Raw genomic sequence first — 15,297 nt, 5'->3', positions numbered from 1 at the left:
GTGATAATAAGTAACGGGAGATAATAGGGATGGTGAGATAATTTGGAGCAAGAGAGACGAGAGGGAGAAAGATAATAGGGAGAGAGAGCGATAGGAAGAGAGATAATAGGGAAAGATGTAATAGCGAGAGAGGTGGAAAGATAACAGGGAAAGAGTGGTACGGAGATAATAGGGAGAGTGAGAGTGAGATAATAGGGAGAGAGATAATAGGGCGCAAGAGAGAAGGTGAGGGAGAGAGATAATAGGGAGAGGGAGAGAGATAACAGGGAAAGATGTAGGGAGGGAGAGAATAATAAGAGGGAGAGAGATAATAAGGAGAGAGAGAGGGAGAGAGAAAATTGGGAGAAAATAGGGAGAGAGAGCGGCAGGGATATAATAGGGAGAGTGCGGGAGATAATAGGGAGATAGAGAAGGAGAGAGACAATAGAGAGAGAGAGATAAAAGAGGAAGACAGGGAGAAAGATAATAGGGATAGAGAAAGGTAGAGAGGGATGGAGAGATACTTGACAGATAGGGAGAGGGGGAAGGATAATAGGAAGAGAGATAGGGAGAGAGAAAACAGGGAGAGAAAGAGATAATAGGGAAAGAGAGGGGGGGATAATATAGGTGAGAGGGGGATATATAATAGAGGAGAGAGGGAGGGAGCTAATAGGGAGAGAGAGGGGGAGATAATAGGGAGAGAGGGAGAGAGATATAACAGGAAGAGGCAGAGAGAGAGAGAGAGAGAGAATAGGGAGAGAAAGAGAGGGAGATTGATAATAGGAGGAGAGAGATAATAGGGAGAGAAAGATGGAGGTAATAGGGATAGAGATGGAGAGATAGTAGGGAGCAAGAGAGAGGGAGAGGGAGAGAGAGCGGGGAAAAGACAACAGGGAGAGAGAGAGGTACAGAGATAATAGGGAGAGAGAGAGAGAGAGAGATATAATATTAAGAGATTGAGGGATTTAGATAATAGGGAGAGAGAGAGGGACAGCTAATAAGGAGAGAGAGGGGGATAGAGATAATAGGTAGAAAGAGAGGCAGGGAGATAATAGAGAGATAACTAGAGGGAAAGACATAATATGGAGAGAGAGAGGGAGAGAGATAATAGGGAGAGAGAGATAGAGAGAGAGAGAGAGAGAGGGGGGAGGGGAGAGAGGGAGAGAGGTAACATCCCCCATCCGATAATAGGGATAGAGATGGAGAGATAATAGGGAGCAAGAGAGAGGGAGAGAGGCAGAGGCAAGAGAGAAAGAGAGAGAGAGGCAAGAGAGAAACAGGGAGAGAGAGAGAGGCAAGGAGATAATAGAGCGAGAGGGAAATACATCATATATATATTGAGATAATAGGGAGAGAGAGAGAGAGAGAGTGAGAGCGACAATAGAGAGAGAGGGATAATAGGGAGAGAGAGAGCGAGAGCGACAATAGGGAGAAAAAGGGGAGAGAGATAATAGGGAGAGAGAGAGAGAGCGACAATAGAGAGAGAGGGAGAGAGATAATAGGGAGTGAGAGAGAGAGAGAGAGCGACAATAGGGAGAAAAGGGGAAATATGTCATATGGAGAGAGAGAGAGCGAAACGGGGGAGAAAGATCATAGGGAGAGAGAGTGGGAGAATGATAACAGGTAGATAGAGAGGTAGGGAGATAATAGGGAGAGAGAGGGGGGGATAATATTAAGAGAGAGAGGGAGAGAGATAATATGGAGAGGGAGAGGTAGAGAGATAATAGGGAGAGAGGGAGAGGGAGAGACATAATATGGAGAGGGAGAGAGATAATAGGGAGAGAGAGAGGAGAGAGATGATAGGGAGAGAGAGGGAGAGATAATAGAGAGTGAGAAGAGGGAGAGAGAGAGGGAGATAATAGGGGGTGAGAGAGGCATATATAATAGGGGGAGAGAGGAGATATATAATAGGGAGAGAGAGGGGGAGAGATAATAGGGAGAGAGAGGGAGAGATAACAGGGAGAGAGAGAGAGGGAGAGATAATAGGGAGAGAGGTAGAGACATAATATGGAGAGGGAGAGTAACAGCATAGGGAGCGGGGAGAGATAATATGGAGAGAGAGAGATTGCATCTTTTCTCCCTCCTCTCCTATTACTTCTTCCTTCCCATTATCTCTCTCCCTCTCCCCCATTATATATCCTTCTATCACCCATATTATCTCTCTCTCCTCTCTCACTCTCTATTGTCTTCCTCTCCCCACATTCCACTCTATTTATCTCTCCCCTCCTCTCCCTATGGAGAGATAATATCCCTATTATCTGTTCTCTCTTCCTCTTATCCTATATTATCTGTCTCCTTCTTCTATCTCCCATTACCTCTCACCCTCTCTCCTCACCCCCATTATCTTCTTCTTCCCCTCTCTCCTTATTTACTCTCTCCCTCTCCTTCCTTATTATCCTCCCTATTACCCTCTCTCTCCTCTTTCTCCCTATTATCTCTCCTATTATAATAGTTCCCATCCAATTTCCATATTATCTTTTCCCCTCTCTCCTCCCTATTATCTCTCTCACTTCCTATTACCCTCCCCTCTCTCTATTATCTCTGAGTTTGAAAGAGAGAGAGAGAAAAATATGGAGCGATGGGGAGAGAGGAGAGAGAGGGAGAGATAATAGAGAGAGATAATGGGGAGAGGAGAGAGGAAGGGAGAGAGAGATAATAGGAAGAGAGGGAGATAACAGGAAGAGGAGGAGATCATAGGAGAGGGGTAGAGATAATATGGAGTGAGAGAGAGAGAGAGAGAGTTAATAGGGCGAGAGAGGGAGATATAATAGGGAGTGAGAGAGAGGGAGAGCGAGAGAGGGGGTGGGAGAGGTATTTATAGGGGTGGGAGAGGTATTTATAATAGGGAGAGAGGGGGGATAATAGGAGAGGGGGAGACATAATAGATAATAGGGAGCGAGAGGGAGAGATAATAAAGAGAGAGATAATAGGGAAAGAGAGGGAGAGAGATAATAGAGAGGAGAGAGAGATAATAGGGAGAGGGGGGAATAATAGGAGCGAGACGAGAGATTATGAGAGAGATAATAAGAGAAGGAGAGAATAATAGGAGAGAAAAGGGAGAGATAATATGGAGAGAGAGAGGGAGAGCAACAATATGGAGAAAAAGAGGGAGAGAGATAATAGGGAGAGAGAGAGAGACAATAGAGAGGAGGAGAGCGAGATATGTACAGGGAGGAGAGGGAGAGCGAGAGCGACAATGGGGAGAAAAAAGGAAATATGTCATATGGAGAGAGAGAGAGCGAAACGGGGAGAAAGATCATAGGGAGAGAGAGTGGGAGAATGATAACAGGCGACAATAGAGAAAAAGGAGAGAGATAATAGAGAGAGAGAGCGACAATAGAGCGAGATAATAGATATATAGAGAGAAAGGGGGATAATATATAAAGGGGGATAATAATAAGAGGGAGATAGAGAGATAATAGGAGATATATATAGAGAGAGAGAGATGATAGGGAGAGAGAGGGAGAGATAATAGAGAGAGAGGGAGAGGATAATGAGAAGAGGGAGAGAGATAATAGGGAGGGAGAGCGAGAGCGACAATGGGGAGATAGTAATAGAGAGAGAGCATATAATAGGGGAGAGAGAGAGATATATAATAGGGAGAGAGAGGGGAGAGATAATAGGGAGAGAGAGAGAGGGAGGGAGAGAAAGGAGATAACAGGGAGAGAGAGAGGGAGGGATAATAGGGAGAGAGAGGAGAGACATAATAGAGAGAGGTAGAGACATGGAGAGGGAGAGAGTGAGGAGAGATAATATGAGAGAGAGATTGGGAGAGATAATAGGGAGTTTGAAAGAGAGAGAGAGAAAATATGGAGCGATGGGGAGAGAGGGAGAGAGAGAAGGGAGAGATAATAGGGAGAGCGAGGAGAGAGATAACAGGAAGAGGAGGAGATCATAGGGAGAGGGGTAGAGATAATATGGAGTGAGAGAGAGAGAGAGTTAATACATCTCTCTCTCTCTTCTGCAATCTCTCTCCCTCTCCTATTATTTCCTTCCCTATTATCTCCTCTCCCCTATTATATAATCCTTCATCACCCATATATTCCTCGCTCCTCTTCCTCACTGTTATCTTCCCTCTCTCCTTATTATCTCTCCCACTTCCCTATTACTTTTCCTTCCCCTCTCTCCCTATGATCTCTTTCTCCTGAGAGAGTCTCCCTCTCTCCTCCTCATCCCCCATATTATCTCAATCCCCTTCATCTCCCACACTCCCCACCCTCCTCCAGCTCACCCTCATTATCTTCCCCTCCCATTCACCTCCTCCCCTCTCTCCCTCCTTACACTTTCCTCTCCCCATTACTTCCTTTTCTCTCTCATTATCTCACTCCTAATATGAGTCCCCATTATCCTCACTATTACCTCCCACCTCTAGATATAATAGGCCTCACTCTCCTCACCCCATTTCTCTCACTTCCTATCTCTCTCTCCCCTCGCCTTCCTATTATCTCTTTCACTTCCTGCTAGAGAGAGGAGAGGGAGAGGGAGAGAGAGATAATAGGTGGGAGAGGTATTTTGAAAGAGAGAGAGAGAAACATGGGAGGGGGGAGAGAGAGAGGGATAATAGGAGAGAGAGGGAGATAGATAACAGGAAGAGGAGGAGATCATAGGAGGGAGAGATAATAAAGAGAGAGAGAGAGAGAGTTAATAGGGAAAGGGAGAGGGAGAGAGATAATAGGGGGTGGGAGAGAGAGGAGAGAGGGATAATAGGGAGAGAGGGGGGATAATAGGGAGCGAGAGGGAGAGATAATAAAGAGAGAGATAATAGGGAAAGAGAGGGAGAGAGATAATAGAGAGAGGGAGAGAGAGATAATAGGGAGAGAGGGGGGAATAATAGGGAGCGAGAGATTATGAGAGAGATAATAGAGAAGGAGAGAAATAATAAGGAGAGAAAAGGGGAGAGATAATATGGAGAGAGACGGAGAGCCACAATAGGGAGAAAAGAGGAGAGAGATAATAGGGAGAGAGAGAGACAATAGAGCGGAGGGATAATAAGGGAGAGGGAGAGCGAGAGATAGAAAAGGGGAAATATGTAATAGGAGAGAGAGGGAGAGCGAGAGCGACAATGGGGAGAAAAAGGGGAAATATGTAATAGGGGAGAGAGAGAGAGAGACAACAGGACATATATTGTCAATAGGGAAAAAGGGAGAGAGATAACAGGGGAGAGAGAGAGAGAGAGAGATAAGAGCGACAATAGAGCGAGAGGGAGAAAAGAGATAATAATAGGAGAGAGAGAGCAAGAGCGACAATAGGGAGAAAAAGAAAAAGAGAGAGAGATAATAGGGAGAGAGAGAGAGAGGGAGAGCGACAACAGAGAGAGAGGGAGAGGGATAATAGGGAGAGAGAGAGCGAGAGCGACAATAGGGAGAAAAAAGGGAGAGAGATAATAGGGAGAGAGAGAGAGAGCGACAATAGAGCGAGAGGAGACAATAGAGAGAGAGGAGAGAGATAATAGGGAGAGGGAGAGCGAGAGCGAAATAGGGAGAAAAGAGGGAAATATGATAATAGGGAGAGAGAGAGAGAGAGAGAAAAAGGAGACATAATAGGGAGAGAGGGAGAGAGAGGGACAATAGAGCGAGGGAGAGAGGGAGAGCGAAGGCGACAATAGGGAGAAAAAGAGAGAGAGATAATAGGGAGAGAGGAGAGAGGGAGGACAATAGAGAGAGAGGGAGAGGGGATAATAGGGAGGGAGGAGAGCGATAATAGGGAGAAAAAGGGAGAGAGAGGAGAGAGAGAGCGACAATAGAGCGAGAGAGATAATAGGGAGAGGAGAGTGACAATAGGAGAAAAAGGGAGAGATAATAGGGAGAGAGAGAGGGAGAGTGACAATAGAGAGAGGGGGAGAGGGGATAATAGGGAGAGAGAGGAGAGCGACAATAAAGGAGAAAAAGGGAGAGAGATAATAGGGAGAGAGAGAGAGAGAGGAGGCGATAATACAATAGGGAGAGAGAGAGGGAGAGAGCGACAATAGAGAGAGAGGAGAGAGTGCCGGGAGAAAAAGGGAGAATAATAGAGGAGAGAGGGAGAGTAAATAGGGATGACAATAGGAGCGATAATAGGGAGAGAGGGGGAGCGACAATCGGGAGAGAGAAGAGGAGAGATAATAGGGGAGCGAGAGAGAGGGAGAGCGACAATAGGGAGAGAGAAGGAGAGATAATAGGGAGCGAGAGAGAGAGATAATAATAGAGCGAGAGAGAGAGAGAGCGACAATAGGGAGAGGAGAGAGATAATAGGGAGCGAGAGAGAGGGAGAGCGACAATAGGGAGAGAGGGAGAGAGATAATAGGGAGCGAGAGAGAGAGAGCGACAATAGAGAGAGAGGGAGAGAGATAATAGGGAGAGGGAGAGCGAGAGCGACAATGGGGAGAAAAAGGGGAAATATGTAATAGGGAGAGAGAGAGAGAGAGCGAGAGCGACAATAGGGAGAAAAAGGAGAGAGATAATAGGGAGAGAGAGAGAGAGAGAGAGAGAGACAATAGAGCGAGAGGGAGAGAGATAATAGGGAGAGAGAGCAAGAGCGACAATAGGAGAAAAGAGGGAGAGAGATAATAGGAGAGAGAGAGAGAGGGAGAGCGACAATAGAGGAGAGGAGGGATAATAGGGAGAGAGAGAGCGAGAGCGACAATAGAGAAAAAGGAGAGAGATAATAGGGAGAGAGAGAGAGCGACAATAGAGCGAGAGGGAGAGAGATAATAGGGAGAGAGAGAAACAAAATAGGGAGAAAAAGAGGAGATAATAGGGAGAGAGAGAGAGACAATAAGAGCGAGATAATAGGGAGAAAAAAAGAGAAAAAAAGGAGAGAGATAATAGGGAGAGAGAGAGAGGGAGGGAGAGCGACAATAGAGAGAGAGGGAGAGATAGATAGGGAGAGGGAGAGCGAGAGCGACAATAGGAGAAAAAGGAGAGATAATAGGGAGAGAGAGAGAGAGGGAGAGCGACAATAGAGAGAGGGAGAGACAATAGGGAGAAAAAGAGGGAGAGAGATAATAGGAGAGAGAGAGAGGAGAGCGACAATAGAGAGAGAGGGAGAGTGACAATAGGGAGAAAAAAAGGGAGAGAGAGAGAGCCAATAATAGAGCGATAATAGGGAGAGAGAGAGGAGAGCGACAATAGGGAGAGAGGGAGAGAGGGAGAGTGACAATAGGGGAGAAAAAAGGAGAGAGCAGAGCGATAGGAGAGAAAAAGGGAGAGAGAGATAATAGGAGAGAGAGAGGGAGGAGAGCGACAATCGGGAGAGAGAAGAGAGAGGAGATAAGAGAGAGGGAGAGTAGGGAGAAAAAGGGAGAGCGAGAGAGAGGAGAGCGAATGAATAGGGAGAAAAGGGAGCGATAATAGAAGAGAGAGGGAGAGCGACAATAGAGAGAAGAGGGGAGAGATAATAGGAGCGAGAGAGAGGGAGAGCGGACAATAGGAGAGCGACAATAGGGAGAGAGAGAGGGCAAAGTATTGCAAACAAATCAACTCTGTAATAAGATTAGTGGGGCTTAGCTTGGGGTTTCAGTGAAGGCATTGTTGATTTAAATACAATCACAATACTGGCCCATTCACAATACTGGCCCAGTGTCCCTCCTCTTTGGCAGCCATTGTCCCACATGGTCATTCTCTGCCACCACATCCACCACTCTTCCCCCTCTTTCCTCACTGGCCGGTCCCTCCCCTCGTTCGGCCCTCTAATTCTCTAAATAAATACTCAGTGTTGACTGCAATGTCAGTCTCTGTGTGAGTGTTTCACCCATGTTCTGGGAAGCTCTCTCTTTCTCACCCATTCGTTCAGATACATGTGTGGAACATCTGAGTCCCATGTGATTAATAATAACATGTTTCAGTGTCTAGCAACTCAGGAAACCACATCCCATTACACTGAATGCATCACTAACCAAAGTCCAGCCAGGTTTCACCATGGCCTCGGCTTCGAGATGACAGACCAACATGTAGACCACTAACATCACAGACACACGACGTAATGGATCCGCTCAAATAAACCACCTAGGATCACATTTAATTACACTGCTACCCAATATCACGTTACCTGTTCATTTGTTGATGAATGACAACAAACAGATGAGATCAGCATTACTAAAATACAAAACATCAACACATAGGCCAAAAGTCATTTCTACTATCACAGCTTCACATGTGTGTAAATATCAGGATGTGTGGGCTGCTGATGGGGCTTTCCAGGCCCCTAAGGATATGACATGTAGAATCTACAGTTAAAGTCGGAAGTTTACATACACCTTAGCCAAATACATTTAAACTCAGTTTTTCACAATTCCTCACATTTAATCCTAGTAAAAATTCCCCTGTCTTAGGTCAGTAAGGATCACCACTTTATTTTAAGAATGTGAAATGGCAGAATAATAGTAGAGCTTTTATTTCTTTGATCACATTCCAAGTGGGTCAGAAGTTTACATACACCTCAATTAGTATTTAGTAGCATTGCCTTTAAATTGTTTAACTTGTGCAAATGTTTCGAGTAGGCTCTGCAAGTCTCCCCCACAATAATTTGGGTGAATTTTGGCCCATTCCTCCTGACAGAGCTGGTGTAACTGAGTCCGTTTTCGCACATGTTCGCACACACACTTTCAGTTCTGCCCACACATTTTCTATAGGATTGAGGTCAGGGCTTTGTGATGGCCACTCTAATACCTTGACTTTGTTGTCCTTAAGCCATTTTCCAAAAGTTTGGAAGTATGCTTGGTGTCATTGTCCATTTGGAAGTCCTTTTTGCGTTCAAGCTTTAACTTTGGCCATAAAGATGTTTGGTCGTTTGGTCGCTGAGATGTTACTTCAATATATCCTCATCATTTTCCTCCTCATGATTCTATCTATTTTGTGAAATGCACCAGTCCCTCCTGCAGCAAAGCATCCCCACTACACGATGCTGCCTTCCCGGTTGGGATGGTGTTCTTCGGCTTGCAATCCTCCCCCTTTTTCCTCAAACATATCGATGGTCCTATGGCCAAACAGTTCTATTTTTGTTTCATCAGACCAGAGGACATTACTCAAAAAGTACGATATTTGTCCCCATGTGCAGTTGCAACCTGTAGTCTGGATTTTTATGGCGGTTATGGAGCAGTGGCTTCTTTCCTTGCTGAACGGCCTTTCAGGTTATGTCGATAGGACTCGTTTACTGTGGATATAGATAACTTTTGACCTGTTTCCTCCAGCATCTTCACAAGGTCCTTTGCTGTTGTTCTGGGATTGATTTGCACTTTTCACACCAAAGTATGTTCATCTCTAGGAGACAGAAAGCGTCTCCCTTCCTGAGCGGTATAATGACTGCGTGGTCCCATGGTGTTTATACTTGTGTACTATTGTTTGTACAGATGAATTTGTACCTTCAGGCATTTGGAAATTGCTCCAAGGATGAACCAGACTTTGTGGAGGTCTACCAATTTTTGTAATTATTTTTCTGATTTCTTTTGATTTTCCATGATGTCAAGCAAAGAGGCATGGAGGTTGAAGGTAGGCCTTGAAATACATCCACAGGTACACCTCCACTTGACTCAAATTATGTCAATTAGCCTATCAGAAGCTTCTAAAGCCAAGACATCATTTTAGGGAATTTTCAAAGTAATCTTCTGACCCACTGGAATTGTGATGCAGTGAATTATTGTAACGCCTGGAGTGTAGTGGAGGAAGAAGTCAGACGCAGGAAACAGAAAGTTCAGAGTAGCGATACTTTTTTATTCACCACACCGGTGAAAACGACACCATTCAAACAAATGCCCCAAAACACAGAGGAACTAAACAGTCCCGAACAACACAAGTACACGCAAAACTGTGACTTACAGGCGTGCACTAGACTACACATAAAACAATCCCGCACACCCACCAGCGGGCCGGCTGGATAATAAAGCCCAACCAATTAACCTAACTAAACACAGGTGTAACTATTAAACTTACAAGGGGGGAAAAAAGGATCAGTGGCAGCTAGTAGGTCGGTGACGACGAGCGCCGAGCGCCACCCGAACAGGAAGGGGAGCCACCTTCGGGAGGAGTCGTGACAATTATAAGTGAAATAATCGCACACGCACGCACGCACGCACACGCACACACATTTAAACAAAACAAATATATATCTTGTTTTTTTGTTGTGAGTACTCATCAATTAATTTATACATTTATAATTAGTAGTTTGTGATCTGTTTTAACAAACCTTTTTTTTTTTTTTTTGTAGTGTACAGTCGTGGCCAAAAGTTGTGAGAATGACACAAATATTAATTTCCACAAAGTTTGCTGCTTCAGTGTCTTTAGATATTTTTGTCAGATGTTACTATGGAATCCTGAAGTATAATTACAAGCATTTTATACGTGTCAACGGCTTTTATTGACAATTACATGAAGTTGATGCAAAGAGCCATTATTTGCAGTGTTGACCCTTCTTTTTCAAGACTTCTGCAATCCGCCCTGGCATGCTGTCAATTACAATTTTTTACAATCACTTTGGCACTAATTTCCGAACCTTGATGTCATGTTTCAAAACTCTAGACACAAAACTCACAACCAATGATCAAAATGCACTAACTTTTTACAATTGCTTGGATACAATACACATAAAGCTAAGATCATTTGTTCATTGAACTAAAATCACCTGCTCAAAATGACACAACTTTAACATCAAAGTATTACCATTTCAAAATGCAATTCAGACATTACATCTGAGATGACTGTCTATTCATTTCATTACAATGATCTAACTATCAATTGATACAACTGCTCAAAATGATAAGTAACTGTTGCATTACTCTTAATGCATAGTTTTATGGAAACTGACAAACAATATTCCATGTTTAGATCACGAAAGTTTCAGGATAACGAGATCCATTGACACCATTACCGTGGAACATGAACCAAGTGGACTACATTATCTATGGATGTAATATTTCATCATCATTCTTTATCAGACACTGTTTAAAGGTCCCATGTACCACTTTTCCAGACCATGTTTTCAGATTTGACATTACTGTACACTCACCGGCCACTTTATTAGGTACACACATATCTAGTACTGGGTAGGACCACCTTTTGCCTCCAGAACAGCCTGAATTATTCACGGTGTTGTACGTTAAGGGATGCCCTTCTGCACACTACTGTTTTAAACAGCTGTTATTTGAGCATTTATGGCCTTTCTGTTAGCTTGAATGAGTCTGAACGTTCTCCTCTGACCTCTCTCATTAACAAGGTGTTTCTGCCCACAGAACTGCCGCTCACTGAATGTGTTTTGTTTATCGCACCATTCTCTGTAAACTCTAGAGGCTGTAGTGCATAAAAATCCCAGGAAGGCAGCTGTTTCTGAGATGCTGGAATCACCATGTGGCATCAACAATCATACCATGGTCAAAGTTGCTTAGATTAGGCATCTTGCCAGTTCTAATGTTAGGTCGAACAACAACTAAAGCTCTCTACTCTATTAAACTCTCTATGTTGAGTTGCAGGCAGCCACATGATTCGCTGTTGGAATGTAACCTTCCTTGATGAGCTAAATCAGGTCTGTAGAGCTGATGGCGTGACCTATGTCATTGTGTGGGAAAAACGTCAGGTTCCACCATGCTCAAATGGTGCAAGCATGGTTTCAGGCACATCCACAATTTACCACCCTGTACTTACCCCCCATACTCTCCTTTCCTAAAAACCTGATTGAGGAATTTTTCTCCACATGGAGGTGGAAGGTATATGATAGGCGACCCTTCTCCAGGCCATGGATGACGCATGCAATGACATCACGGCAGACCAGTGTCAGGCCTGGATTCGCCCGAAGATTCTTCCCAAGATGTTTGGCTAATGAAAACATCCATTGTGATGTGGATGAGATCCTATGGCCAAATCCACACGACAGAGTTGAGGAAATATAGAAGTACATGAACCAATCCTCTGTTTTGCTTTTTACAGTAAACCAGGTGAGGAACACTGCAGTTGATGTTTTACTGTAGTTTTTTCTTTTTTTGTATTTAATTATTGTTGCTTTGATTCAAAGAAACCTATGAGTGATTCTATTGTATATCATCAATATTTCAGATTTTGTTCAATGATTCCACTGTGTCTGTAGTATTCTCTCTACTAGTCCTTTTACAGTGATGTATTTACGTGTAGTACCATAATGAAACATGTATCACATATTTCGTACTACAATATTTAATGATTGTACGAACAACGACACAGTAAAACTATCGGCATCTGTGTGTGGGTGATCTAAATGAATGTTCCGATGGTATTTCGTGATAAATTTGTTATTTGAACCAATGATTCTGCAAGCGCAAGGTTTCTTTAAAGATATGAATGCACAATGCAATGTTTTGAACAATGCAATGTTTTGGACAGCCTGTGTTACAAGTGATGACCGTTTTGAGTTTTGTGTCTAGTTTTGAAAAATTACCACAAGGTTCTGAAATTAGTGCCAAAGGGATTATAAAAAATTGTAACTTCTGGGCCACATCCTGACTGATGGCAGCCCATTCTTGCATAATCAATGCTTGGAGTTTGTCAGAATTTGTGGGGTTTTGTTTGTCCACCCGCCTCTTGAGGATTGACCACAAGTTCTCAATGGGATTAAGGTCTGGGGGAGTTTCCTGGCCATGGTCCCAAAATATCGATGTTTTGTTCCCCAAGCCACTTACTTATCACTTTTGCCTTATGGCAAAGTGCTCCATCATGCTGGAAAATGCATTGTTCATCACCAAACTGTTCCTGGATGGTTGGGAGAAGTTGCTCTCAGAGGATGTGTAGGTACCATTCTTTATTCATGGCTGTGTTCTAGGCAAATTGTGAGTGAGCCCCACTCCCTGGCTGAAAGCAACCCCACACATGAATGGTCTCAGGATGCTTTACTGTTGGCATGACACAGGACTGATGGTAGTGCTCACCTTGTCTTCTCCGGACAAGCTTTTTTACGGATGCCTCAAACAATCGGAAAGGGGATTCATCAGAGAAAATGACTTGACCCCAGTCCTCAGCAGTCCAATCCCTGTACCTTTTGCAGACTATCAGTCTGTCCCTGATGTTTTTCCTGGAGAAGTGGCTTCTTTGCTGTCCTTCTTGACACCAGGCCATCCTCCAAAAGTCTTCGCCTCACTATGCATAGAGATGCACTCACACCTGCTTGCTGCCATTCCTGAGCAAGCTCTGTACTGGTGGTGCCCCGATCCCGCAGCTGAATCAACTTTAGGAGACGGTCCTGACGCTTGCTGGACTTTCTTGGATGCCCTGAAACCTTCTTCACAACAATTGAACCGCTCTCCTTGAAGTTCTTGATGATCCAATAAATGGTTGATTTAGGTGTAATCTTACTGGCAGCAATATCCTTGCCTGTGAAGCCCTTTTTGTGCAAAGCAATGATCACGACATGTGTTTTCTTACAGGTAACCATGGTTGACAGAGGAAGAACAATGATTCCAAGCACCACCCTTCTTAAGAAGCTTCCAGTCTGTTATTCGAACTCAATCAGTAGAAGTCCGTCATTATCGCGGGCAGCATTTGGTACTTTAACGCACGCACACATTCATCACAAACAAGTGAAAGCCATGAGAAAACGAGATTTGATCACTCATGGAAATAAAAGTGCTAAAAACATTTTGGCTCACTATTCAAAAAGAAGATGGAAAACAAGCTATAGGATGAAAAATACAGGAGTTTTAGGGCAGGTACAGGCGACTATCTCTAGCTAATACTACCTACAAATCAATACTTGGGAGTCAAATATCAATATAAAGTCATCGTTTAAAAATAATATTGCAATATGTAACTGTATCGATTTTCCCCCCATCACTACTTAATACCAGTATAGTCATTTTGAATTCATGAAGCATGTAGCATGTTTAGCATATGATTAAATATAGGTTGAGCTAAAGGTGAGTAACATACAGTAGTATATGGAGCTAAAGTGTTTGATATGACAGGTGGACATTGAGTTCCAACTGACACAGCCCTGAGAGTCAAGCTGAGGGGCTGTCTGTAACAATACAGAGGCGGATGCAAGATGCAAGCAACGATGGTTAATGAATACAGGTTACAGCAGCAACAGGACAGACAGACTGTACTCAGACGGAATCCGACCCAGGGACTAGGCGCATCCTCCTATGATAGCGTGCTGAGAATCCAGGGGAGAGTGTCCAGATGGGTAGGAAGGAGCACACAGCAGATAATCCACACAAGGGCGGCGAGAGAAGAGCACGGACACACGACACAACCTCAGGAAGTAACAACGATCTGACAAACAAGAAACACTGGTTACAGAACATATAAGGAAGATAAGTGATTCCAGCTGGCGGGGAAATCAGGCCGAGATTGGGAACCACGCCCACACAAACACGGGAGAGAGAGAGAGAGAGAGAGAGAGAGAAGGAGGCAGTGGATTCATGAACCGTGACAATACCCCTAGGGAACGCCTGGCGTTCCCAGGCGGGTACCTGTCGATTGAAATCATCGATAAGGGAGTGATCCAGAATGTCTCTAGCAGGTACCAGCTCTTCTCCTCCGGGCCGTAACCCTCCCAGTCCACCAGGTACTGGAATCCCGCGTCCTCCTTCTAGAGTCCAAAATACGATTGACAGAAAAGGTGGGTTCCCCATCAACAAGTCGTGGCGGCGGGGAACTGGGACCGGCGGGTTAATGCGTGCCCTGAAACACAGGTTTTATTTTAGACACATGAAAGGTAGGATGAATTCTCCTATACGCCGGAGGAAGCTGGAGCCGGACCGCCACCGGACTAATGATCCTGGTGACTTTGAACGGCCGATAAATTTGGGGGCAAGCTTGTTCGAAACGGATCGTAGTGGAATGTTCTTAGTAGAAAGCCACACTCTTTGGCCAACGACGTATACCGGAGGCTTCGACCGGTGGCGATCGGCCTTAGCCTTGGTGCGCCCCCATTCGGAGAAGAGTCTCACGGGCTCTGCTCCATGCGTGACGGCACCTCTGGATGAAAGCGTGAGCGGAGGGAACAGTGACCTCGGACTCCCGTACTGGGAAAGATAGGTGGCTGGTAACCTAAACTACACTCAAACGGAGAGACCCGTGGCTGCCACTGGCAACGACCAGAGCGTACTCAACCATAGAGAGTTGTTGACTCCAGGAAGAGGGATTCTTAGAAACCAAACATCGCAACACTCTCTCCAAATCTTGGTTGGCCCTCTCCCGCTTGACCGTTGCTCTGGGGATGAAACCCTGAAGACAGGCTGACACTCGCTCCCAGTAACCTACAAAACTCTTGCCAAAACTGGACACAAATTGGGGCCCCCTGTCAGAAACTACGTCCATCGGCAGACCATGTAAGCGAAAGACGTGATCCACGACAGTTACCGCTGTCTCTTGGCAGATGGTA

At 44.7% G+C, this 15,297-nt stretch overlaps 1 protein-coding gene across 1 annotated transcript in view; it reads right to left on the bottom strand.

Annotated features, from left to right (window-relative positions):
* Nucleotides 1-14,891, bottom strand: part of LOC115146919 (protein turtle homolog A-like) — a gene marked incomplete at its 5' end in the record, with an annotated part of 41,720 nt that extends 26,829 nt beyond the window's left edge. Inside the window, 3 exons of the mRNA XM_065015193.1 lie at nucleotides 13,074-13,293; nucleotides 14,350-14,502; nucleotides 14,798-14,891. Of these exons, the coding sequence (XP_064871265.1) occupies nucleotides 13,074-13,293; nucleotides 14,350-14,502; nucleotides 14,798-14,891 (467 nt within the window). The remainder of the gene's footprint in view (nucleotides 1-13,073; nucleotides 13,294-14,349; nucleotides 14,503-14,797) is intronic.
* Nucleotides 14,892-15,297: the final 406 nt, after the last annotated feature.

Source organism: Oncorhynchus nerka, unplaced genomic scaffold (assembly GCF_034236695.1).
Source record: "Oncorhynchus nerka isolate Pitt River unplaced genomic scaffold, Oner_Uvic_2.0 unplaced_scaffold_1634, whole genome shotgun sequence".
In the NCBI taxonomy this organism is placed as follows: Eukaryota; Metazoa; Chordata; class Actinopteri; order Salmoniformes; family Salmonidae; genus Oncorhynchus; species Oncorhynchus nerka.
Note: the sequence above shows the minus strand (reverse complement) of the source record. Positions and strands in the feature narration are given on the sequence as shown.